Source organism: Falco peregrinus, chromosome 4 (assembly GCF_023634155.1).
Source record: "Falco peregrinus isolate bFalPer1 chromosome 4, bFalPer1.pri, whole genome shotgun sequence".
Lineage (NCBI taxonomy): Eukaryota > Metazoa > Chordata > Aves > Falconiformes > Falconidae > Falco > Falco peregrinus.
This window is the reverse complement of record NC_073724.1, coordinates 41,846,403-41,871,179: the sequence shown is the minus strand read 5'-3', so window position 1 is coordinate 41,871,179 and position 24,777 is coordinate 41,846,403. Positions and strand designations below refer to the sequence as shown.

At 40.0% G+C, this 24,777-nt stretch overlaps 1 protein-coding gene across 1 annotated transcript in view; it reads left to right on the top strand.

Annotated features, from left to right (window-relative positions):
- The window catches only part of PDXK (pyridoxal kinase), a 51,462-nt gene extending 27,675 nt beyond the window's left edge, over positions 1–23,787 (top strand). The window contains exons 3-11 of the mRNA XM_055801525.1: positions 4,083–4,187; positions 7,673–7,756; positions 9,693–9,739; positions 11,950–12,035; positions 12,835–12,880; positions 15,527–15,638; positions 17,002–17,138; positions 17,698–17,764; positions 18,524–23,787. Coding sequence (XP_055657500.1) covers positions 4,083–4,187; positions 7,673–7,756; positions 9,693–9,739; positions 11,950–12,035; positions 12,835–12,880; positions 15,527–15,638; positions 17,002–17,138; positions 17,698–17,764; positions 18,524–18,636 — 797 coding nt within the window. The 3' untranslated portion in view covers positions 18,637–23,787. The remainder of the gene's footprint in view (positions 1–4,082; positions 4,188–7,672; positions 7,757–9,692; positions 9,740–11,949; positions 12,036–12,834; positions 12,881–15,526; positions 15,639–17,001; positions 17,139–17,697; positions 17,765–18,523) is intronic.
- The last annotated feature ends 990 nt before the right edge of the window (positions 23,788–24,777 follow it).

Here is a 24,777-nt window from a genome sequence, read left to right as displayed (position 1 = left end):
TTTTAAATCAGTCCCTCTGGGAGAACAGTTTGTCATGCTGCTTAGTGAAGAACTTTTATGATGAGAGTGTGAGTGTGACTCACCCTTGAATGGCATCTTGCTTCATGCACAAATAAAAGAAGCTGTCATGCAACCTGCAAAGATTCTATGCTATTTATTATATTTTACTGTGTTGTTTACAGAAGCATTTAGTCCTCTGATGTGCAAAAATGAAAATTAGATATTTTTTTTGTTGATTTTTTTGGGGTGCATTTTTAATTCTTCAGTGATTTGCATTTTTGTTTTTTATTGGTAGGTTAATGGTAAGCATATAATGTACTTACTTTGCCATCCAAATCACACCTTGGAAACTGCTCCAGAGTAAATAGCCTGTTTTTTTTCTTGTTCCTTTTCTTTTTATTCTTAAGCAAAGCAGTTTTGACTTCCACTTAGTGGGTCTGTAGTGGGTGGTTGGGTTGGCAGATAGGTCTGATACATGAGAAATTATAATTCTGTCTCATTTATGTGATTCTCCACAGTCTACCGCCCATATGCAGTCATTCACATCTGTGTAGTGCAGGACAAAAAGAAAAGATCTCTGCTCCTGCCTAACACTGGTAGTATTTTACTCCCACACTGACCAGCTGTAAAAAATCCAATGGAGAATTTGGTACTGTATTTCTGGTTTTGTTGAAGGCCACCTGGTAGCTGAAGATTAAGTCAGATGTTTAGACCAGGTTGTATGCCAGAGTTTACATGTGAATTTTGTGACACAGCTGGGACCAGATTGTCTGCCCATCATGTTCTTAAACACTAGTTCTTTCTTCCTTTTTCCCACGTGAAATACTTGGTTACTGAAGCCACTTGGAATAGATTTGTAGGGAGCAGCACAGGAGCAGCTCAAACCTCAGAACAGAACGTTCTGGTTTGGAAAACAAATCTTACGTGCCCTGCTATACTTAAATGGTAGCTTGTTTTTTGTTTTGTTTTGGGTTGTTCTTTTCTTCTTCTGGTATGCCTGTGTTTTTTATTCTTTTTTCCTTGTTTTTGGAAGTAATTAAGAGGCTTATAAATCCATTCCAGAGGAGGAAAAAATGTGTACCAGTGGAGGCAGGCAAGAAAGAAAAGTATGTAAATTCGTCTTGAGTGCAATATTTGGCTGCCTTTCTTGGCTGCTTTTGGTTTTGGGGTTTTTTTCATGCAGATGAACCAAGACATTTCCTTGGAGACTAATGAACACATTTACCATTTTAGAGGGATGAGTGACAAGAGGCATTGTATCTTACCTGTTTTCATTCCCTTATCTGCTAAAAGCAAATATATAACATTTAATTGCAGTAAAAGGCCATAACACAGATAAGCAGAAGGGGCATAAAGATGTTTAAATGGTCATGTTCATTTTTGTGTTTAAAATTATTATTAATCTGGGAGACTAATACTGTCAGTCTGAGCCAAGTGCAGTTTTGGAGAGCTGTATACTGATTTGCAGTGTTCTCTCTGCTCTCAGTCCAGCACTGAGGGGAATTATTTGGTGGTTTTGCAGCCAAAACAAGGACTTGGCTTCCTTCTTTTTTGCCTTTCCCCTTTCGTAATAGTCCCTCTCCCTGGGACCCCAAGGTATCCATCCTTCAGTTGGAAGTGAAACCTTTTTTGAACATGAATAACTGGGGTTTTCTTCTGTCCCTCTGTAGAAGCTGCTTTTTTGGTTATATATTCTACGAGGAAAGTAAGAGAAATGCAGGGTCATGGGATTTGCCCCTTGTTCATCATGTTACATGAAGTTTAGTCTGGGGAAAGGCCTTAGGGTTGTTTCCATGTTGCTGCCAGTTTTGAATTGGTTTGTTTCTTCTTACTCGAACATAATTCAGTTCCTTGTGAAATCACACTTTTCTGCAGATCCAGTGAAGACATTGCCCCTTTTCTTCTGTCTGAACAGCTGGGGCTTCCCTGAAAACCTCCCTAGGACTTTTTTTTCCCTCCAGTTACTATGATTAGACTTTAGTTTGTATTACGCATGTTATCAGATGATAGAAAAGGTCCTCTAGATATTGTTGGAAGTCATCACTACAGAGTTTGGACAATGTCCCTGTCCCATGTGAATAACTTAAAATTCCTGAGCTAAGCTGGGCTGCTACCTAACATTTTGTTGCTATATTTATTTTCCTCCCTCAGTGGAGGATAGGGGTGGCACAGACCCTGTGCCTTGACTGAGAGGGCTTGAGATAGGAAGGCGAGCTTCTAGATAAACAGTGAATGTGCAGGGTCCCTCTGTAGGAATGTCTCCCCAAAGTATCTAGATTGTCTGGACGATCTATCATAGTTATTTTTACGGCCGTGTGCAAGATGAGTGACTGCTCTTTTGCCAGCTGACCTTGATTCTGGGTGAAAACTACACTCAGTTTCATTGACAGGCACAATGGTATAAGAAAGACTCCGTTGTGTGCCTGTATGGACTGGCTTTGCAGTGCTAATAGAAGTAGAGATTTCAGGGAGAGGACTGATTATTTCTATCTGAAGCTGCAGATGTGACAGAGCGAACATCTGCATTGTGTTAAATAAGCCAAACACTTGAGTAAGTTGTAGTTGAGGGTTCCTCATACTTGGGGCTAGACATGTGCCTAGGTGTTGCTGTTCTGAATACCACTATGCTCTGCAATGGAACTGCAGCCCAAACATATGGGAATCCCTCATTTTGTCCGTTTCTTCACAGAGACTTTTTAAAATACATTTGCTAGGGAGAGGATTGTAGTGGCTGATGTGAGTCAGTCCCCCAGCCAGCTGGCAGCAAGTCGTGTTTTAGACCTAGGCCTTTGTGAGCTGAGGAGAACAAAATGACCCATCTGCTCACCCTACTGTGGTGTATTTGCATTCATAAGAAGGAAAACTGAAAAATGTGCTTATCCTAGGCTCTAGGCACCTTTTGGCAGTTACTTAGAGTGATAATCAAAGCCAACTGTTTTTACCACAGAATTTTCTAACTCTTAAGAGCAGAAGTTAAAACAAACAAAATACCATTGCCTTCACACAGGGGTGGTGTGAAAGCAGATGCCTCATTTAACATTTCATTTTTCCTAGTTCCACTTAATAAAAAGATTTTGATAAACTCTGAATTCATGGAGGTTGGAAGGGTTAGATTGTGAGTGCTTCATCTAATATCCTGGAGGAAGCTCTGTTGTTATATACAAGGGAGTGATGGCTGCCATCTACATGGGCAGGCTTTGATGACAAGGTGCAGGATGCATTTACATTTTTCAACAAACATTTAGAGTCTGTCAAGGAAGACTTTTTTTTTTTTTTCTTTTTCTTGAAATTGGCTGCCATGGAGCTTGGTCCTTTTTTTGCTGAAATCAGTCCAACTTCTCCCAAGTAATTTCAGCATCCATCCATGTCTTAGCCAAGAATATTGGCTTGTAATTCTACGACATCGTTCAAGGGTAAGAGTGTATGGATATTATTTGTCTGTTTATAGTGTCTTTCTGATACTCATTTGCCTCCTCCAGGATCCTCAGCATTAAAACTATTTTTGGAAGAAATTCTGCCAGATTACACTGGTATGTTTGAAGAGCATCCATGACAATGTTCTGCTGTGGTCAGTCTATTCGTTACGTGCAGGTCCCCGTGAACACCATATGTGATGGGTGCAGCAGTGCTGCATGCTTGTGTCCAGACAGATCCACAAGCCTATTTAAGCTTGTCATCTAGCTGTCAATGTTTTTCTTTTTTTATAGCATAAAATAACAAAACCAGATTATACTGACACCCTCCCCCAATCAAGTCTAAGCCATACGTTTGTCCCCCTCCACACAGGAAAAGTATGGTTGTATAGGCTCCAGGGTAAATCTTGCAGGAGGTCGTGTGTGGGCAGTCTCAATCGCCAATGCAGTCATTCTAGTTCCTTTGGGAAACAGAGGTGCTAAGGAGTTGTTGAGCACAGCAACTGTTCTGCTGACAGCAGCTTTCATTCAGCAACAGTGTTTTACAGAAGAGGAGGTGGCAATGCCTTCTGGTGCCAATATCTGATACGGTCCCTCCATGTGTATCATCTGTGTGATCCTAAATAGAAAATCTAGTTCTTGAAAAATTATCTGGCATTTACTTTGCAGGTTATGCCCACTGGAAGGGTCAGGTGTTAAATTCAGATGAACTTCATGAGCTCTATGAAGGACTTAAGCTGAACAAGGTCAACCGGTATGATTATGTACTCACAGGTAAGAAGCTTGTTCCTTGAACTTCCCATGAGATGTAAACAAAAGTAAAGAAATATAAACCATATCCCTCATTATTCCAAACCAAGCAATTAAGTTTTCCTTCCTTTGAGTCCTTCTGCAGTTTCATCTGTATATTGTCGTCTCAACTGCTCATGCTGTTTAGTTTAAAGCAGCCAGTGTTCTGCCTGAAGGTTTTAATTGATGGGTAAATTGATCCCCCCATATAGTTTACAGACTCATACAGGGCAGTCATGTACAGACTTGATTAATGTTTTGGGAGTGCCTCTACTGAAAAAAGGATGAGGAATTATCAGAGTGTTATTTTAAAATTTATTACGAGTTTAAGTCTTTCTCTTAAATTTGCAGTACTGGCACGCTGCAGTACTGTAGCATGATTTTATAAACAGTTGTCCTTGCTTTTTCTACTTGAACTTTAGGGGGTAGTGCTTTGGATACAGGGCAGAGTATAAGCAGGGTTGGATTTTGGTTTTGACTTTGTAGACTCTCTTGATTATTTTTTTTTGCTGTTGTTACTATGTAGGTCCTCTGAGTGGATACAGTTCTGCAGGACATAAATGACTGTGCAGTGTTTTCCTTTGCCTTGCCACTAGGTGCAAAGTGTTCATAAATATGGCCAAAGAACTTGCAGAATGCTCTATAGAAAGGAGAGATCATATGTGCAGTTTCTATTAAAAACTGCTGCTCATCCAGTTCCTGCTTCTCAAATACAGGTTACTGATCAGGTTTCACTTCAGTAAGAGCTATGCATCTGGTTTAGATTACAGTATCAATATTTATAGAGCAGTCAACTGATATTTTTTAAAGGTAAATAGAAAAATATTGCCAGATTTGATTGATTTCATTACTTAAATTTGTAGGAAAATGTTTTTATACACAGAGAAAACTGGAGACTTAAGTGTATGGATTATAACCCCAAAGCAGTCATTCTGGCTTGAAAGGTGTGGCATTGTCAGTTCCTTTTCAGGGAGTATCTCCAAAGTAAAGACTAAATAGAAATACACTACGCTAAGGTTAAGAAATTACTTTCAGCATAAATGGGTTCCTTGTGATTCAGAAATAAACACCCTTTCTTTCTTCAAAAGAACTCACACAGAGGGCATTTCCAGGAAAAGCACAGTGTATTGTAGGAGTTTTCAGGAGATGCTATTACCCAAAATTTGTAAATAATGTTGGAGTATTCTTTTAGTGGAAACGTTCCTCTTTTATTTTACTTTTAACGCTTGGGAGAGACCCCAGCTCCTTTGCTCTCATGGTCTTGTACTGGCAAAATGGATGTAAGAGATTAAAAATGGTAGAAGGAAAAATAGAATTCTTCATCAAAAAGAAATTTTGGAGGGAAAAAAGGATCTTTATTAACATGCCTTTTAAAATAGGATTTTTGGGTAGATGGGTCAGTGTGTTGTTCATGTTTGTTTAAAAATCTTATTTGGTGTAGCCATTTTCAGTATGGACAAAAAGAAGGCATGGATAGAAATGACACTAATTTCTTAAGATCTAATAACACTCTCAGTGTTTTAGTGTTCAGTTGCACTGTGGCTGAACTTAAAACACAGGGTTTTTTCATTCAGGGCCAAATGACAGATTTTTCTCTTCAAACAAGAACAGCCATTCACTATAGCGCACAACTGTAATTTGTACCTGTAACAACCTGGATGTGATTATTTAAACACTGAAAACTAATTTGTCAGCAGATGGGATTTGACTGTAATTGCATGTCTGATGACTGTAGATATCTTAGCTGAGATGGAAATTATTGTCTTCAGGTTGATTATACAAAATAACATTTCATTAACTTTTGTGACTGTTAGTTACTTGTAGATCTTCATATATTTGTTTCATTTACAATAAAACACTCAAGGTAAAAAATAAACTCCAGTTCAGTGTAATTTTTTAAACACCTCTGTCAATAATGTTAATAATACTTTCTGGGTTTTTTTCAGCAGTTCTACCATCATAGGTCATTTTAAACAAAAATGTTTGCTTGGCTTTTTTGACTGATTATCAGCATTTCATAGAGATAAGACAAAGCATTTTGTTCAAAAATCTTGGAAGCCTTTTCCATTTCTCTGCAACAACTATGACTTGATGAATTTTGTGAGTTAAAAAAAGAAAATCTCCAAAATCTGTTGTTGAATATTTTGGTAGAGTGGACATTTCCAAGCTGTAGGTTTGAAGAAGCTACCTTGCTAAAAATACTGCTACTATGTGAATTAAAATAAATGAAAATAAAATCATTAATTAACAGATGTTGTAAATAAAGTTAATACACAAAATAAATATATAAAGAAGCATCTATAAAATAAATTAATGATTAAATAAGAATAATTGTGGTGCTAGCATTGTGATTAGGGCCTTAAGATATAATAAAACTTATTTCCACTTATTTCACTGCTAAGCCTAGAAATAGGAATTTGATTGGTATATTGGCATTGCTCTAAAATATTCAAGATTAAGTCTCCATTGCATTAATGTGTTGGACTGTATCAGCAACAATAATAATAATAATTTAAAAAAACCTGCTTCAAACCAGTGTAAGAGCAAAATATATGGAATTTAAAATATTTCTTATTGTTGTGGTTTAACCCCAAGCACCCACGCAGCTGCTCGCTCACTCCCCCTCACCCAGAGGGATGGGGAGGAAAATCAGAAAGGAATGTAAAACATGAGGGTTGAGATAAGAACAATTTAATAGGTAAAGCAAAAGCTGCGCGTGCAAGCAAAGCAAGGAATTCATTCACTGCTTCCCATGGGCAGGCAGGTGTTCGGCCATCCCCAGGAAAGCCGGGCTCCATCAGACGTAATGGTTAGTCAGGAAGACAAACACCATAATGCCAAATGTCCCCCCCTTCCTCCTTCTTCCCCCTGTTTATATACTCAGCATGACGTCACATGGTATGGAACATGCCTTTGGCTAGTTTGGGTCACCTGTCCTGGCTGTGTCCCCTCCCAGTTCCCCTTGCCCCTCCAGCCCTCTGGCTGGCAGGGCCAAGGAAACCCAAAAGTCCTTTATTTAGTATAAACATCACCCAGCAACAACTAAAAACATCACACCAAATCCAAAACAGCACTGCAGCAGCTACTAAGAAGAAAATTAACCCTGTCCCAGCTGAAACCAGGGCACTTATTTACTACGTTATAAATAATACTAATTCAGACTGCTGTTTTGAAGAAAAAGAATGTATTTTTTTTTCTTTCAGCCTGACCTTTTTGTATATATGTTCAAGCATATTGAAGTTGTATGAACCCTACATATGTAACATACTTAGTAAATGCATTTTTAAGGTTGTATTTGTAGTTGTGCAAGAATTTGTTTTCCACCTATTATTCCTGAATAAAATATGCCTTTGTTCTAAAAATGCAATGTTCCAAAGAATGAGAAGCATGCAGCATTCCTATCCAAAATGGGGGGGGGGGGGAAAAAGTGTTCATGAAAATAGACTTCAAAAGTGTCTTTTTTTCCCAAGGATATACAAGAGACACATCGTTTCTTGCAATGGTGGTGGATATTGTCCAGGAGTTAAAGCAACAGAATTCTAACCTAGTATATGGTAAGGACATGTATTATAATCCTTTCTACTTCATCACTGTATTGCCCATCTTTTTCTTGTTTTAGGATGAAAACACTGATCTGATGTTATGCAGCATTTCACAATCGTCTTGTGCTCTGAGCAGCTGAGGCTGCAGTGAAATTCTGTTTTGGCTTTGCTTAAGTGTTGAGGGAGTTGGTTTTTTATCTTTCTGATTTTATGCCTTTCAGTATATTTCTTGCATTATGCCGTCCAAAGGAGAACGTGCCTTGAGGACTGATAGTCTGTATCAGAGAAGGGCTTATAAAATCCCAGCTGGCTGCTGCTGTTTGTAGATCAGAGGCATAGGATCTAAGTGCTGATAGCTGAAGCCTCTCCTAGATTTCCAAGTCAGTGAAAAGCAGGATGGACTCTCCTGTGTTGCCCTGCCATGGTTTCAGGTTATATCCCAGAAATGTCTTACTGTGCCTTATAAGCTTCATAATTTAGCTTAAACCTCTGGAGGGCTTTTTTACCTCTGGTGCCCTCCGCTAAGGTTGCCTGGGAGCACTCAAGAGCAACAGACTGTAGCAACAACTGTCTTTAACATGTTGCGTCAGGCTTAAACCTGTGAGAAAAGATTCGCCTCTTTTCTTCCTGACTCTTGACTGTTTCAGAACTTTTGAATGTAACCAGCATAGGCTTGAAGTGAGCAAAATGTTTAGAATGACAGGGCAAAGTCAGTGGGGATTTAGTGGGATGAAAAGCTACAAATGATGGTTTGAACCTGTCATCTTTAGGTTCAGTAAACTATGTGGTCAAGAAGCATCTAGAATGGTTTGCAGGGTTTGCAAGGTGTCATACTGTGCAATGTGATATCTGACTTAAAATTAACAAGGCACGGTTATCATTCTGAAAAATGTAGCAGAGAGATCTTCATGAGCTGGTGTTCTGTTGGGTTTTAGCCTTGATTAATACTGTTGCATTGTCGGGTTCTCCAGAGCTTTGTACTGGTAAGTGAAAGCCAAAAACTGTTGGAGCATAAGCAGAAAGAAACATCTAGCTGTACAAAAGGAAGGAAGCAGACAGATGCTGGGACCACAGTTAGGCTTCTAATATCCTTTATATTTAATAAATAGATTATAATGTAAGGAAAGCACTTTTAAAATGTGAAACAAATTATCCTCTTCTTACCCACAGAAACTTCCTTAAATATTGATTTGGCGTTGATTTGATAACTTTGGATTTATATTTCTTTTTTACTTTGCTAAAGGCTGTTTTACTACAATGAACAATGTTCCTTTTAAAAGTACAAGGCTAGGCTGTTTCCATCCTCGCCTTAAAACTGAGGGCACTTGGAATATGTTAATCCTGCTGATGATTCAGAACCTATGCCAAAAATGTATTATAAGTAGTAGTATTACACCAACTATGAGCTCATGTACATTGGCATGGTTTTTCTTCTTGTTTCATTGTAATACACCTAATTTTTTTTACGTGCGCACACAGCATTTTGCTGTGTGCGTTTGGCATGTATCTTTTTACGCTAAAGTGAAAATTAGGACTCTTTTCATAGCTATTAGCTTCTCTCGTGTGTTTTTCCCCACCATACTACTATTCTGGCATTTTAGGTTGGAGAGTGAAGGGAAGGGTTCTCTGTGCTTTGTACAACAGAAGCCCCTTTACTCTGAGCATTCAGACTCTCTCATCACCTTCAGACATAATAACATGGAAGCAGGAAGAAGAGGGTGACTACAGTCCTCTGACAGTTGTTTAAGATTCATAGCCCACTCTTTCAAAATTGGCAGCCACCACTTAAAAATCTCAGGTTGAGTATGCTGCAAGAGCTGTGAGAGTATATAAGCGATCAGGTGCTCAGTGCTGTTACATAGCCACTACTGTTACCCAAACCTTTTCCCTCCTACCAGGGTCTCTATAACTGTACCCCATTTCTAAAGCTAGATTTATTCTGTTGCAGTATGCGATCCAGTAATGGGTGACAAATGGAATGGAGAAGGCTCTATGGTTAGTACTTACCTGTTTGGATTCTCTCTATAGTGAATATGTACTATATGAAGGTGTATAAAGATTTATTAATTTTTAAACACCAAAACTAAGCTACTTTAAATGTGGTTTTGGATCCCAGCATCAAGTAAGTTTGTACTTTAATTTCCTGTCTTTCAATGAGTTTAGTATCTGGGAAGAATGATGACTACATAGCTCTGTGATTATTTCTAACTCTCTGCTGAGACAACAGGGGGAATACAGAGCCTGTCTACAGGACAATATTCCTCTTCCTTGTCTCACTGAAGTTCCCTCAGCTTCTGTCAAAAGCTGTTTTGGCTGGTAGCCTGGCTGGCATTATCAGTGATGGCATGAATTGACATACCACTTGAACCTAAATGAAGATGACTGACTTTGTGTGAGATCCAACAGCTGTTAGGTATTGGGCTGTGGTCAGTGACAGAAAGGTTCTATGTGCTAGTACCAGACTGACCAAGAAATGTTCCTTTTTGGGCCAAACTTGCAAATAACTTCAGTAAAAACGTGATGTGGGAAGTCATCAGCAATAATGATATTTTATGTTTTCTTCTGCCTTAAGCTAGTCATGCACTATGAATTCCTCCATGTACTTTTTTTACAATTTACCTGCTCATAAAACATCATGAGATAGCACTTTGTAATAAATGTGCCACTGTTTTTGTGCTCTATTCTTTTATTTAAAGTCCATTGCGATATTTATTGTCCATGGCTTTTTCTAACAAGACAGATACATAGCAGCTGTAGACCCACCTTGCAAAGCTTTAGCTCTTGGGAAAAGTCATAACCATGGATCTACCTATGTCTTTTGGGTGGAAGATAAGGTAGATTGAAGAAGAGGAGTCTATTTAATGTGCAACACACCAACTCATTCCTGTCATAAAAAGTAATAAAATCATTATTTAAAATGCCTTGGTTTAGATGTGACCTAGTCTTGCATTTCTGTCTCAAGGCAATGTCCCGGTGTCATCATCACTTCACCGCTCCTGCATGAGTGAGCTCTGTATCAGTATGACGGGTATGCTGGTAGCACCTAGTGGTGAACACTGTGGTGGGGTTGTACCTGTTGCTGATACAGTTGGAATGGAAGACAGTAACACATGGGCACATGTATACATGCACCCTGCCCTGCTTAGCTTGAGACTAACAGAGAAGATAAAACATGGGCAAAAGGAGGTATCAATCCTGATTTAGCAAATGGGGTTCTGCCAAAGAATATCAGCTACTAGTAAACAATTAATTTTAATAAAAGGTGTTGTTAAATTGAGTTGCAGCAGGTGAGATGACCCCTGTACCCATCTAACCCAAACTCCCAGCTGAGCTCCAGTGTGTGCCAGAACAGCTTCAGCTTTGAGTCTGAAGAGCGTACAGGCCAGTGGGCTCCTGTTACGTTTTGGTGTATGTCACCTGCTTAGATAGCCAGTCTCCCTTAGCTGATGGGCTGTATTTAGCTAATGAAGGTGGGATAGAGATGGAACAGACAGGCAGAACGGGGAGCATTGGCCCTTATTACTTGAAGAGCTGATTCTGCAGGCAGCAAAGTATGCTAGCGTTTTGTTAGACCTGGGTGCAACACGAGCAAAATATTTTTAACATCCTTACCAGAACTGCTTTATAGATTAAGTTGTACCAAACAAATTACAAATCTGATTCCTCTTCACACACATTGGTGTACAGCACACCCTAGAAATACTGCACTGAAAGAAGGAGGCAAAATAACAGGTAGCACAGGTATTACTTGTTCCTAAGCCCCAAAATGCAACACAATCGAGGTGGGCACGCACTGCTGCAGCAAAAGGCCTCTATGCTGTCAGTACAACAACAACGTATCTTCTTTCCAAGGTAGGGACATGAGAAAGGGTTTCCCATGTTGGGCACGGTATTTCCTCACGCTGTTCTGTCACTTTGAGAGGGAATCCAGAAATTCTTCATCCAGGTACCACGTGCTTTTGATGCTGCCAGTTTAGGCCAGTCTGCTTAGCAGTACTTCCCATTGCCTCCAGTGTAAGAAGGGCTCTTGGTTGTGCTGTCACCAGCTGGAGGATGCGCTGCCCCCTTGTTACTGCTGCATAATAGTACACTGGGAGCTGTCAGGTTACTCAGTGACAGCATGGATGGCAGTTGAGGGAAGAACAGTTGCAGTCCCACCTCTCAGATGCTGCTGATAACACTCGATGCTGTTTCTTCTCCTCTAGTATGTGCCCAAGGATCTCCTCCCAGTCTACAGGGACAAAGTTGTACCTGTTGCTGACATAATTACTCCTAACCAGTTTGAAGCTGAGTAAGTACTTATTTCCTTTTATAGCCAAATAAACTTGGGGGAGTGTGATACCCATTCTTACTTGTCTTGATACACTGCCATATACATGCATGTGTTGGGTTTTAGCTGTTACTTTAAAGTTGTGCTTTTCAGAAAATCTCCAACTGTTCCATATTGAAATCAATAAAAAATCTGGGAGTTATGTGAGGAAAAGATTATTTCATTTTCTCTGGTCTCTCATGATTACTTCTTGTTATCTCCAGAGGCCTGTATCTAGGGCACGTTGAAAAAATACCTCTTTTTCCTTTCCCCATCCTTACCCATTCCTAGGAATATTTTTGTTATATGTCAGAATATCAAAACTGAAATAGTTTGGCTCAGCCCCCCAAAATTAAATTTGGAAATACCACTGTCGCATCACCTCCTAGGAGTTAAGAATTTAAATCCTTCCTGCCTGGCCTGTCTATGTAGCTGTGACTCTTTGGTCAGGAGGTAACCTGTTGTGATACATCACGGGCTGTCCCCCGTATGGGGATGGAACAGCTACGTGGGAGATGGAGGGAAGGCATTTGTGAGGGAGTTCTAGAATACAGAAATCTCTGCAGGAGGCAGATTAGGACTGGTGTGAGTCCACTTCGGAAGCGCTGTGTATCTGTGCACATGCTTTTTAAAGACAGTGGTCTGGCACAGCAGACCATGTAGCTACAAACCATTTAGGCCTGTATGGTGAAGTCCAAGCTTTCCTCCTTCAAAAAGAGTAAATAAAGCAGCGATTGCCTGGAGAACTTGTGGTTTCTTAAGATTTCTGTTTCATTCTCAGGTTACTCACGGGCAGGAAGATTCACACAGAAAAAGAAGCTTTAGAGGTAAGGAGGCAAGAGGCAGGATGTGTAAGGTCTCTTTCTGCGGTCCTGCCTGCAGTGCTGCAGTTTGCCATTTGTCTTTAACCTTGAAGTCACTTTGACCTCTATCCTTTCTCTCTCCATTTATGATCAAAGCTTGTGCACTCCAGGCGCAAAACACTTTCTGTTCTAGTGTCAGACTTCTGAAGAAACCTCCCCAAAGAACTACAGCTAAAGGCATCACGGTGGTAATGAGTAGATCTTTATGAGCTTGTTCTCCTGCGGTGTAAGATGGGGTAGCAGCCGCACCCGCGGCAAGTAACCACACGTTGTCAGCGCTGTGGGAATGCCTGGCTGGGGTGATCCCCCCCGGGTGACCCTGGGCGCTGGGAACTTGCACGACTCGCTCCTTCTGCTGTCCACATGTGAGCCGTGCGACAGCCATGCTGAGCTGTGTCCTCGTTCTCCCATACGAGCTGCTTGCAACGAAGAGAGCTTGCTAGCAAACGCTTACAAGGGTTTCTGAATCTCTTCCTGACAGTGGTTGCTGGTGCACTGCTTCTCTTCCTTAAATTGACTTAAAGGGGATGAGACCTGGGATAGATTGCCTAGATGAGAAACCAGGCTGGGAGTGATGGGCTGTGGGTACTTGCTGGTACAAATTCACAGCACTGATAGCTGCTGTCATCACCATATAGAAATGATAGATGGTCTGCGAATACACTGCATCAAGGTGTAAGGATTTATCCTTTTATACAAACTGAAGGAAATAAAAAGCTGCAGGGCTCAGCAGTGAAGGACGAAATAGGAATATGGTTTTATTGGTGTTTTGAGAAGGGCTGAGCTCTTTGTTTTGTTGACAAGTCAAGTGCTTTCGTAATGGACTGATGTTATTTCTTCCAGTTTGATTTTGAACTTGAAAGGAACACAAAGTCTTTAAACAAACATCAGTGGCACCCTGGAGAGTAGCTGGGGTCTGTCCACGCAGATGTTTGGCTTTTTTTCCCTCCAGCAATTTCATGCAACATTGATTGATCACTATGACTTCATGGTGGGAAGCAGCTCCAAAGATCTCAGCTCTTTTCACTCCAGCCCCACCCCTCCCCAGTTTTACATTACCCACCCTGTGCTGCATGAGGGTGATGAACTGTGTGCTTCGTGCCACTAGCTGCTAACTCAGTTCTTCCATTTATCACCATCACCAGTGGAAACACAGTCTTGAGAACAGCACTGTTAGCTGAACAGCCATTAGTTTAGGTTTGCATATCGCAGCAGTAAACATGAGTTGCGTGGACTAAGCAATTTTACAAGTTAGTTTTCTGACAGTCTGTCTGATTCACGTAATAGCTCTTATTTGTGATGGGCTTTAAAAAAGAATCTCTTCTAAAGAGATAGAATTATACTTAGGAATGGAAACATTTTTAAAATAGTAGCTTTCAGGATATTTTAATCTGTCTCTGCCACTGCATATCATACGTAGATCTATCTGTGTGAGTAATAATCCATGCTGGAATGTGTCCCCTTTGGAGGTGGTAGGAATTCTGGCATCACTTTCCATGGTGACATGCTTTCATTCCTTTCTTTAGCAAGACTAGTGACAGCAGTATAGTCATATTAAATATGATGTATTTAAGTATGAAATATTAGTGTAGAAAAGGGGCTAAGTCCTACAACTAGAAATACTAGTTCTTGAATTCCATTCTTGGGGATTCTTGGGGAACTGTGACTGAGAAATGAAATTGAGATTAGTGTTACTTCACATGTTGATTATGTCAGCATATGCTGGTGGATTTACTGCTTCTTTAAAACCCAGCTGATGTCTGTGCAAAGAGGTCTGGCTGTTGAAGAAACCTGGAGTCTTAGACGAGAAAGAAAAGTGATAGAGAATTCAAAAATAGCAGAAATAATTCCTTATCATTCAGCTGCTTGTGAGTCATAGCTAGCCTGAGAGGATTTTTAGTTAAACTCTTCTGGGAGAATTAATATTTTATCTGTGTTTTATGCTAAATTCATTATTGAAGCCATTCTTTCTTCTGTGAAACCAAAATACCTTCTGTAGCAACCAATTGTGATGTCAGAAGTAGAGTATTAATGAGTTTAAGTGGGGAACACGCAGAGTGGAAATACAAAGGTATATAATTTACAGGTGTAATTTGAAGTTTGAAACAGAATGAGAAAAGAAGATTGAGACAGACACACTTGTGCCTCTGATTTAGCTCTTTAACTCTTCGTTTTTGCTAACTCTTAAAGTAGTAGGTAAATCAAACTTCATGATCTGGAGTTAGTAGCTTTCTAGCGAGTGTTTCAAGATGCCTGTTTCAAGATGTGTCTGTATATTTGTTCTCTTATTCTTTTGATAATGTGTTCTAAAAACATGATGCAGACAAACATTCTGATCATAGTTGAAACAGAGTATTCTTTTCAGAGGAGTGTCCAAAGATAATAGAGATGCTTGAATATTTTAACAAGTTTGTATGTATGTATGTTTTGATTCCCCTATTTTAAGTTATTTCCCCTAATTAAATTAAATATTTGAGTAGAAACTACTTTTTCTCTTTACAAAAGATGCCAAAAAAAGTTGCTGTCAAAAGTCCTCATTACTATGAATGATGCAAGGTTTAATCAACACATATTGCAGTCACTGATTCCTGCCTTTTTGCACACGGAAAGGTAATGGATATGCTCCATGCCATGGGACCAGAAACTGTTGTGATCACAAGCTCAGATCTACAGGCACCTCTAGGAAATGACTACCTAATTGCTCTGGGAAGCCACAGAAAAAGTAAGTCATGATCTCCTCCGTTAAACCGCACTTTCTTTTAACCTGTTCTGTGCTTTCAAGTTACTTTTCTAAGAAGCAGTTTGATCAGACCCATTGGTAGTGCATGGAAGGAGCTTAGATCCCTAAGCAAACTTCTTCTCCTGCAGCAATACCAGAGAGCAGTAAGAACGGGGCTGCTCCATGAGGGAAGACAAGCTGGAGCTGAGCGTGATCATAGCACAGGCAGAGCCCTGCCCTCACCAACAGGGCACAAGTCCCCACAGTATTTTAATAAGGTGATATTTAAAATGAGGGTGGTGGTGGCAGACGGGTCCCATTGACACTCCAGTGATCATCAGAGAAATGTGAGACAAGCCAGGTCCGAGACTAATGTGGACAATCCAGTCAGTGAGGACAGCAGGGCTGTACACAGGCACACCTACAACATAGCTCAGGCAAGGATGCTCGCACTTGGGCCTGAGCTTCGGTGCAGCTCCTCGGCAAGTGGGCAGAGGTTGCCTGGGGGTAAGATGTCCCAGGTGAGGTTGATCAGGGCTGTTAACACCCCTTGTAGCGGCCCTGACAAGTGGTAGTGGTATAAAACAGGAACTGTGAACATTTTGAATGCTTTTGTGAAAAGTTACACTGTCCTGTTAGCAGATTGTTTTTCCCCGATAGGTTGTAAAATGTCTTCTGCTTCTTCTTTATATATCCTTTTATACCATCACCAAGATTCACCGTGTTTTGGACTGTCACAGGATGTTTTTACCTGAGAAGGGCATAGTTATGTGAGATGGCGTATGATGTCATTTTCTTGTTCATCTAAGGGCTGTAAATGTGGGCATCACATTCTGGACTGCTGAGAGACCAAAAAAATACTGATATTTAAAACAGATTCCACTAAGAACCAGTTGGTGGGTCAGTACATGCTAGGTCTGGAATAAGTCTAGCCATTCTAATGGTGATTAGAATATGGCATATGGATCAGATATTCTCTGCTGATGTCTGCAGCTGCCTTTGTGCCTCTGTACAACCCAGAGATGCTCTAGATTGTGGTTTGGCATGCCCCATCTAGAATTCAACAGTCTCCATAAATACGCAGTTTTGTGAGCAAGCTGCTGCTGCTGCTTCCTAAATGAAGATAGGTGGCTCTCAGTCCTTCGTGCTAGCTATCTGCTCCCTCTTAAGTGAAGTATGTACAATATGTAAGTTGTAAATGCTGTCACAACTTGGCAAAGTTTTGAAAGGTTGTACCTTTTAAAAGAGCTGGTAGAAAGTTTACAATACTCCTTAGTATCTTTACATTCCAAACGAATGGAATTGAAATCAGGTGCTATTGTATTAATTGCTGGATCTGTTACTTAACTCTCTATCTGTGTTGTAGCTAAAGCAGATGGTACCAAGATGACACAAAGGATTCGAGTGGAGTCTCCTAAAGTGGATGCTGTTTTTGTTGGAACAGGAGACTTGTTTGCTGCTATGCTTTTGGCATGGACGCATAAGCATCCAAACAATTTGAAGGTATGGGTGAAGTTACTTGTCTCTCTGCAAATTTACACTATGTTTCTTTTTTTAAAAAAAATACTTTTAATCTATGGTATTATTTAAATACTCTCTTCTGTCTTGGCTTTTTTTCCTGTCCTTGGAGGAAAAAAAGCAGAATTTCCCTGTTGCCAAAACATTTTAGCTTGTACAACTCTGGACAGTCACATTTCAGTTATGTGGATTTTGTAATTTTGCCAAATAAGATGATGTGCTGTCTAGAGGGAGACTGTATGTGTGTTTGTAATTGTATTTTTTACCCTCACTTCATAATAGGCACTAAAAATCATTTATCAGATTTTTCTGTTTCTTTCCCTTAAGCACATAGACTTATTGATACAGGTGTATGGTTTCTAATACCTGTTTTGTGAGAATTAAGAAAGCCTAAAATTTTTCCCTCAAAATTCTACATTACATAGTTGTCATCCTGTTTGCATCTTGTCAGTTGTTTGCCTCTTAAGAGCAGTGTTTTGAAATAATAATATTAAGCTAGGCAGCTGAACTTTTACTGAAACCTGAATTAATTATGTTAATGCAGGTGGCATGTGAAAAGACTGTGTCAGCCATGCAACATGTTCTGCAAAGGACCATTAAGAGTGCGAAAGGTAATTCATTCAAACCTTGTTCCCTTGTTCTGTCTGGATTTGCATCAGAAGAAACATTTAGAGAGCATTCTGGGTTTCCCAACTGAAGGTAGCCCTCAGTGCAGAAGCAGCCAGGGAATTTACGGGAGAGCTTGGTAGTCTTCGTGCATTTCCTTACTGTGTCCTCCAAGCCTGTTTCTGACAACACCTGACTGAAGATGTCACTGTTCAGCTGTAGCGGGACTACAGTCATGCTGGCTATGCCTGGCTGCTTTGCAAAACAGTGGCGGAAGAACTTGAGGAAATGCCGCGTTTGACTTGCAAGAGAGCTGCTGTTTCAAGTGCAGCTCACTCATTTTCCCTTTGAGTGTTTAGTACTGAGAGGTGTTTATCAACTAATAATAAGCTGTATGTTTGCTGTGTTGGCCTTGTGAAGAGCAATTTTTTTTTCTTTTTCCCCAGCTTCTCTCCCCTTGGAGTTCCCATGTTTTTCAATTCTGAAAGTGATCCAGATGGGATCTGTGGGTTCTTAGAACATGTCTGTGTAACTTTCTAATTAACAGCAGAGCTGAATTTCTTTCCTGGAGAGAGGTGCAGAGCAGGAATTAAAGGAAATCACAGTGCTGACCTGGATCTTCCACCTGAGAAGCCTTTAGCAGGGGTTAGCAAGGAAGGCTGGGGAGGGGAGGAGGGTAATAAAAATGGTGGAGTAACAGAACAATGCAAATTTTTTCTTTTTATACGATTGTTTTTACTGATGTTCTGATGTCATCTTTTTAGCCCAAGCTGGAGAAGGAAACAAACCAAACTCAGCCCAGCTGGAACTGAGAATGGTCCAAAGCAAAAAGGACATAGAAAACCCAGACATCATAGTGAAAGCCACCGTGTTATAAAGGCTGTACGTCTCCAATAACGCACAATGTATTGATGTCCTCATTTCTTTCCTGTAAATTGTAATATTTGCCTTAGATCTGTGACAGAAACCTGACTTTCATGAAATAGTGCCCAGCATAGGCAGATATCCACTCTCAAACATATGTGCTGGCCTTGCTCAGTTTTAAAAACAAAAAACAGTTAGTGTGCATAGAAGCGTATTACCAGGTATCAAAACGGCTGTCAAATTTACTTGTCTGTGCAATTACCCAGGGCAAGAGAGTACAATGTTCCTGCCTTGCCAAAGACTTTCTATGTGAATTTGCTAATGGAATGCTTGACTGACTGGAAAATATATTTCAGGATGGCATTTAGTGCCAATGGAGCTGGCTCCATGCTCCCTCTTCCTGGAGGTACCTGGTTACCTACTCTGGTATTCAGTATCTCAGCTGCTATGAAACTAAGCAGGGTTAAAACTACACACAAAGTTTTGGTTGTGTGTAGGAGTACTTTGAAGACGTTTGGCATTTAAGTACTCTGAAGTGACCTTGAGGTGTTGTTCATGTTGCTGATAACTGCTCCTGTTTCTTGTCTATGAACAGCTGCACAGTTTCAGCTTTTGCAGGTACTGGCTGTTTATTTCTAATGTCTGTGGGTGCCCACATGATTTTCTTCCAAAAGCTGCTCCAGAAACATCTTCATTAATAAGACAGTATCTTTATTCAGTAGCACTAATTAGAAGTTTGTAGTTCTACCTCTGAGGCCAGGTTTGATTCTTTGTTTAGTTTTTAACTAAGGACAAACATTCTGTAAGGACAAAAGAGAAAGCTGCTCTTGCCCTGAAAGCTGGCTACCCTAGTTCATTCTTCATGGGTCTATGTATTCACAGACTACGTAGTGCACTTCCATTTAACAATAGCGAGCACTATTGACAGGCTTATCAATGAAGCAATGTGGCAAAAGTAATACTTTTCGTTCAGTAAAGTTTAGCAAGTTACATACGTTTACCAGATGTAGTGAAACACACAAAATTAATTTGTTCATAATGTAAGTTTCTGCAGCCTATGCTGGTTAAAGATGGCGGAAATGCATTATTATTATTATTAATGCATCTTTATTTCAAAATTCTGCTTCATAAGGTTTCAAAATGGGATAATTTTGGCTTCCTAAATATCATAGCACATAGTGTACCTGTAGGGCAGATATGCTGACAGGCACGCACTATCCACTTGTACTTCCGTATGATTTCTGTATGGAATGAGGTTTTTGCTTCTCCCAAGATAAGGTCTAGTGTGTTACTAAATCCAAACTCAGTAAATGAGCTTTGTCTTAGAAGGCGTAGGGAGATTAAAATTGCATTTCTGCTTGCAGTGACATGAAGCAAATTTGCATTAGAGGAAAGGGCTGAGTTTTTCTTGGTTACCTGAGCATGTTCAGGAAACTCACTCTTGGGTATCTCCCAGATGCCTTTCCTGCATCTGCCTCATCACACCTGCCTAACTGATAAGGTCACTTGCTTAACTTGGGAGTGTCCGGAAGAGGTGGTTTGGAGATTGTTTTGGCCACTGAAGTTTTCACTTATGCCACCGTTTTTGTGGATTTTCTGCCGTTGTAAAAGTTAATTGTTTTCACCTAGTAGAACAGTAATTTATCCTTAAAGTGGATTTTTAGCTGAATAGATTTTTTTCATAGAGTAAGATTTCTTAATTAAGACGTTTCTGAAATTCCTCGTTTTCAGTATCTCTGAATGAAATTCAGAACGAAATGAAATTTAAGGGATGAAAATGTTTTGCAGTTAAGTGTAAGAGGCAAACTTCAGGTTTTCACTTTCAACAACTAATAATAATTTTTATTCCCTCTCATGCACTTGGCATTAAAAATGAAAAAATATTTTCATACAAATTGAGAATAAGGGGGGAAAAAACCAACAGAAATTACCTACAAAATGTGAAACTACTGCCACAGTTTTTAGTAACCACTGCCATGAAATAACTTTCTAGCAATAATAATTTTGGTGATATGAACAATTGCTAAAATCAGCAGTCAGTAACAGAGAAGAGCTCAATGGATGATATCCAACATGTGGAAAGACATGAACTATCTTAACTGTGTGTATAAATATCTGATGGGAGGCAGTGAAGAAGGAGCCAGGCTCTTCTCAGTGGTGCCCAACGAAGGGGTAACAGGTGGTGGGCACAGACTGAAATACAGAAAATTCCATTTAAACATGAAAAAAATATAATTCACTTTGAGGGTGATCAAATGCGGGCACAGGTTGCCCAGAGAGGTTGTGGAATTACCTGGAGATACTCAAAACCTGACTGAACATGGCCCTAAGCAACCTGCTGTACTTGACCCCGCTGGTGAAGCAGGGTTGAACTAGACGACCTCCAGATGTCCCTTCCAACCTGAACCATTCTGTGAGGTACAAAAAAAAAAAAAAAAAATTGCCTTTCTTTGCAGGGCTGTGTTTTTAAATTGATGCAAATATTTCTTTATTTTTCTTCCTGAGACACAAACTTCCAGACAGGCAAGGAAATAGCTTAGTATTAGTAATTTGCCCACTTTTTAAATAAGGTGCTTTTTGCTTGGGCAGTTGTGCCAAGAATACAATTGCCTTTTTTAAGACAGTTGCTTCCAGCAAAGGTATTTAAATACTGTAGCTGGTGCTGTATTTCAACACTGAAACGTTGAACACAAAAGGATTTTAACTGTTTCTAGCATTGATTAAAGAAGCGTTGCATGCCATCTTCCCAACAAAACTATGAGTTTATTTATCTTTTAAAATTAGACTGTTTCACATGGAAGTGCATAATCCCTACCATCCTCTTGTGAAGAAGGGATCAACATACTGAACTTCCCTGCCTGTACATATTGTGGTCGACTTTGCATCACTCTGCTTGACACCCTCACCCAGCTGTATCCAGTTTTGCAGCCTCTATGGGGCACAAACAAAAGTCTTCAGATGGCCAAGCTTTGAGACCTCTACTGCATCTGTCAGATTGCAAAGGATTAGATGAATCCCAGGAGCTGTTCACATGCATTAAATGACACTTGATTCCTACAGTCCCATGGCTGTGGCACAAAATCATAGCTGGGTCTGGAAGTGGCTCGTGGTGCACTGTCTCCTGTAGTGTGAGGCTGTGGGTTGCCCAACACCATCTGCACCAGCATTAGCTTCGTTGACAGTCATGGGGCCAAACTGAGAGTGATATGGTGGCCATCCCTGCTGCAAAATTGAGGTTCTTCAGTTTTTCACATCAGGGGATCAACAGGAAAGAGATGCTCAAAACTGGCCTTTTAGGGGTTTTTTAAGCAGCAATAAGTATGCACTGTCAAAGCAACCCTACTTCTTGTAAGCATGTACTACAGAAAAGCCCTTTTAGTAAGTGTGAGACAGCACAATGGTTTTTTGCCAATAAAAGAAATAGACTTTCGCAAGGGAATTGAAAGAAAGGCAAGGGCTGGTTTTCTCTGAAATAAAGAAGCTTGAAATTTAGGAGACTTAAAGCTACCTTGCAAACAAGGTTTTAAAACCTTGATCTTGGTGTAAAAGAGGAAGTGATATGTTTGTTGGAGCAGCTTATACCTGTCAGGTGTAATCTCTTCCCACTGCTTCAAAGAATGGATCAGTTCAGTAATTCACATGTTCCTTAGAATCTGTGACATATCCATGTGTTTTTTTTTAAAAAAAGAGTTCATATTTTACAGTAGCTGGATTCTGTAGCAATGAGCTGCTAGCTTCTTCTGCTCAAGTCCCTGGGAGTTGCTCATGTAGTACCTGTTTTAAATTCCCACCGACCTGATCTAAATTAGGTCAGGTTTAATGTCTTCAGTGAAGAATTGGGCTTAAGATCTCTGGCCAGGAACAAACATCAGAAATTTTCTGTAAATATATTCTGTAGCTAACATTTTGTAGTCACAACAGGCTAACAGGTATTTTTAAATGTCAAGGTATACATACTTAATACTTGGATGCATTTTTATTTGTTCACTTACACAGCGCTTTTTCATAATGTTTGCAGAGCAAAATTCAAAGACTCAGCACAGTCCTGTACAATCTTCTATTCCCTCCTCTCCTCCTGCATGTAGTATCTGTATCTGTTTCTGAGTTCCTACTGTCTTTCTGGTGCAGCTAGAAAGTGTTTCAGTATTAGACAGCTGCCCACTATTTATTTAATGGCTTGGAGCAGACTTGCCAGGGTTGTCTGATCCACTTGCAGATCCTTAGCTAAAGAATAATGGTTAGTCTAAACTAATTTAGGTCCTAGTTGATTACAGAACAAGCACTTTAGCCCAGAGAGTGGAGTCAGTAACTAATGGATAATCTTCCATAACCGTCCTAACAGCGTGAAAGGTGTTTGTAGCCCACCAGTCCAGCATTCACCAGTTAACGACTGACTTCACTGCCACGCATACTCCCATGTATACATGCAAAGTTATAAGCGAAGGGCACTTCTGATGCTGAAGCATGTGTGCGCGTGGGAGCGGTGAATATTGTACCCAGTCGGCTTCCCCACCATTCTTTCTTTTTGCTTACTGGAAGTAATTTGTGTTGGATCCCTTTTTTCTGGAATTAACTTTGCAGTGTATGTGGTCAGCCATTTTGATTACTGCAGGTGCACTCATTTGCAGAGCCATCGTGCAGGAGGGACCAAAAGTTGTTTACAAGTGATCTCCTCTATTCTGGGCTCAGATTAATCTCTACATGCTTAAAATTCCCATGAACCTCTTTGGGAGACATACATAAAGACATTGTGCTAAAATCAATGCTATTCATACTCCATATAAACATTTATGAAATCTGCAGTATGAATTGTTAATGTCTGTTTGCTGATTTTTGTCATAAGTAGGAGAAATCTATAATCAATGTGTTATACAAAAGAATCGGAGGACCAAGGTTTCCAGCTACTCATACTGCCTTTTTGAGTATCTTAACTATGTCCTGATTGGATGGTGTTAATTTGTTGTCTGAGACTGTTATAGTGATTGTATTGATTTATTTTATTTTAAAATATGTGGCAAGAAAGATTGTAATAAAAGCATCTACATTTAATATACTGTGGACACACAAATTGTTAGATCCTATTTTTGAATATGTTAATCATTTCAGAATTAAACAGAACAAGAACAGTTGAATAGTTTTGCTGAATAAAGTGGATGTAATTAAAGGTTTCCTTAGTTATATCCTAGTATGGAACCATAACTCATTTTGAGGTCTGTTTCTTGTGCAGCGTTTAGCTGCACTCCCTTTCACAGAGTTTTTGTCTTCCTGCGTAGGTTACAGCATACAAGACTATACAGTAGGAAACAATTGTTCCTGCATGTCAGAACAGGTGCTTCTGTCAGCGGTCTGTGGTGTCTCTGCTATGGCAGTGTTTTTAAGGAGGAAGAGAGCAGGTGTCCAGTTTAATGAGAGCACTGGTTATTGGAGACCTTATGCCCATTGGAGAAGTTTGGCTTCTGTTCATACTAAAGAAAACCACCTCTCCTTGCCCATTTACAGAGTACTTTTAGAAGCTGAAACATGTTATAAATTTCAGTCACTCTGAAAGCAAAATACTTCTTCATAAATGGAAGCACAACCCCTTCTTTTACATCTCATTGCAGCCTTACTGGCTCATTGACTAGTCATTCAACTCCTGTTAGAATCACAGGGTAAGATTATTCAGAGAGCTGGTCTTCATGAAAGACATTTGCTACTGGTAAGTGAGCCTACTGCTAAACAGTTCTGTAGCTTTCTAAAACACATCCCTTAAAGACACATACCAGCAATGGAAACCAAGTTTTGAGATGTTCGATCACAGCCCTGAAAATAGCTCTTTTCTTTTTTTTTTTAAAAAAAGAGTAAAACCAGTGAGTTTATACATGCATGCAGGAGCAGATTTAAGGTAAATCCACAAGGTTCAATCAGAAACCAGAGGAGCGTGCCCTAAGCACCCCGCGAAGGGCATTGAATGCAGAATGCAAGGGAGCTGCTATTCTCAGTATGCTTTTCTAGGAGGGCCCAAGCTAGTTCTTGTATTTTCCAGAAGGGAAGAATGTGGTTTGGCTTTCAACAGCCTAGGAAAGCTCCCATCTGCTTCACCAGGAAACCGGTGCCAGGTGACAGCCCCAGCACCACCAGACACCCGTTTGATGCTTCTACTGCTCCAGCAGCA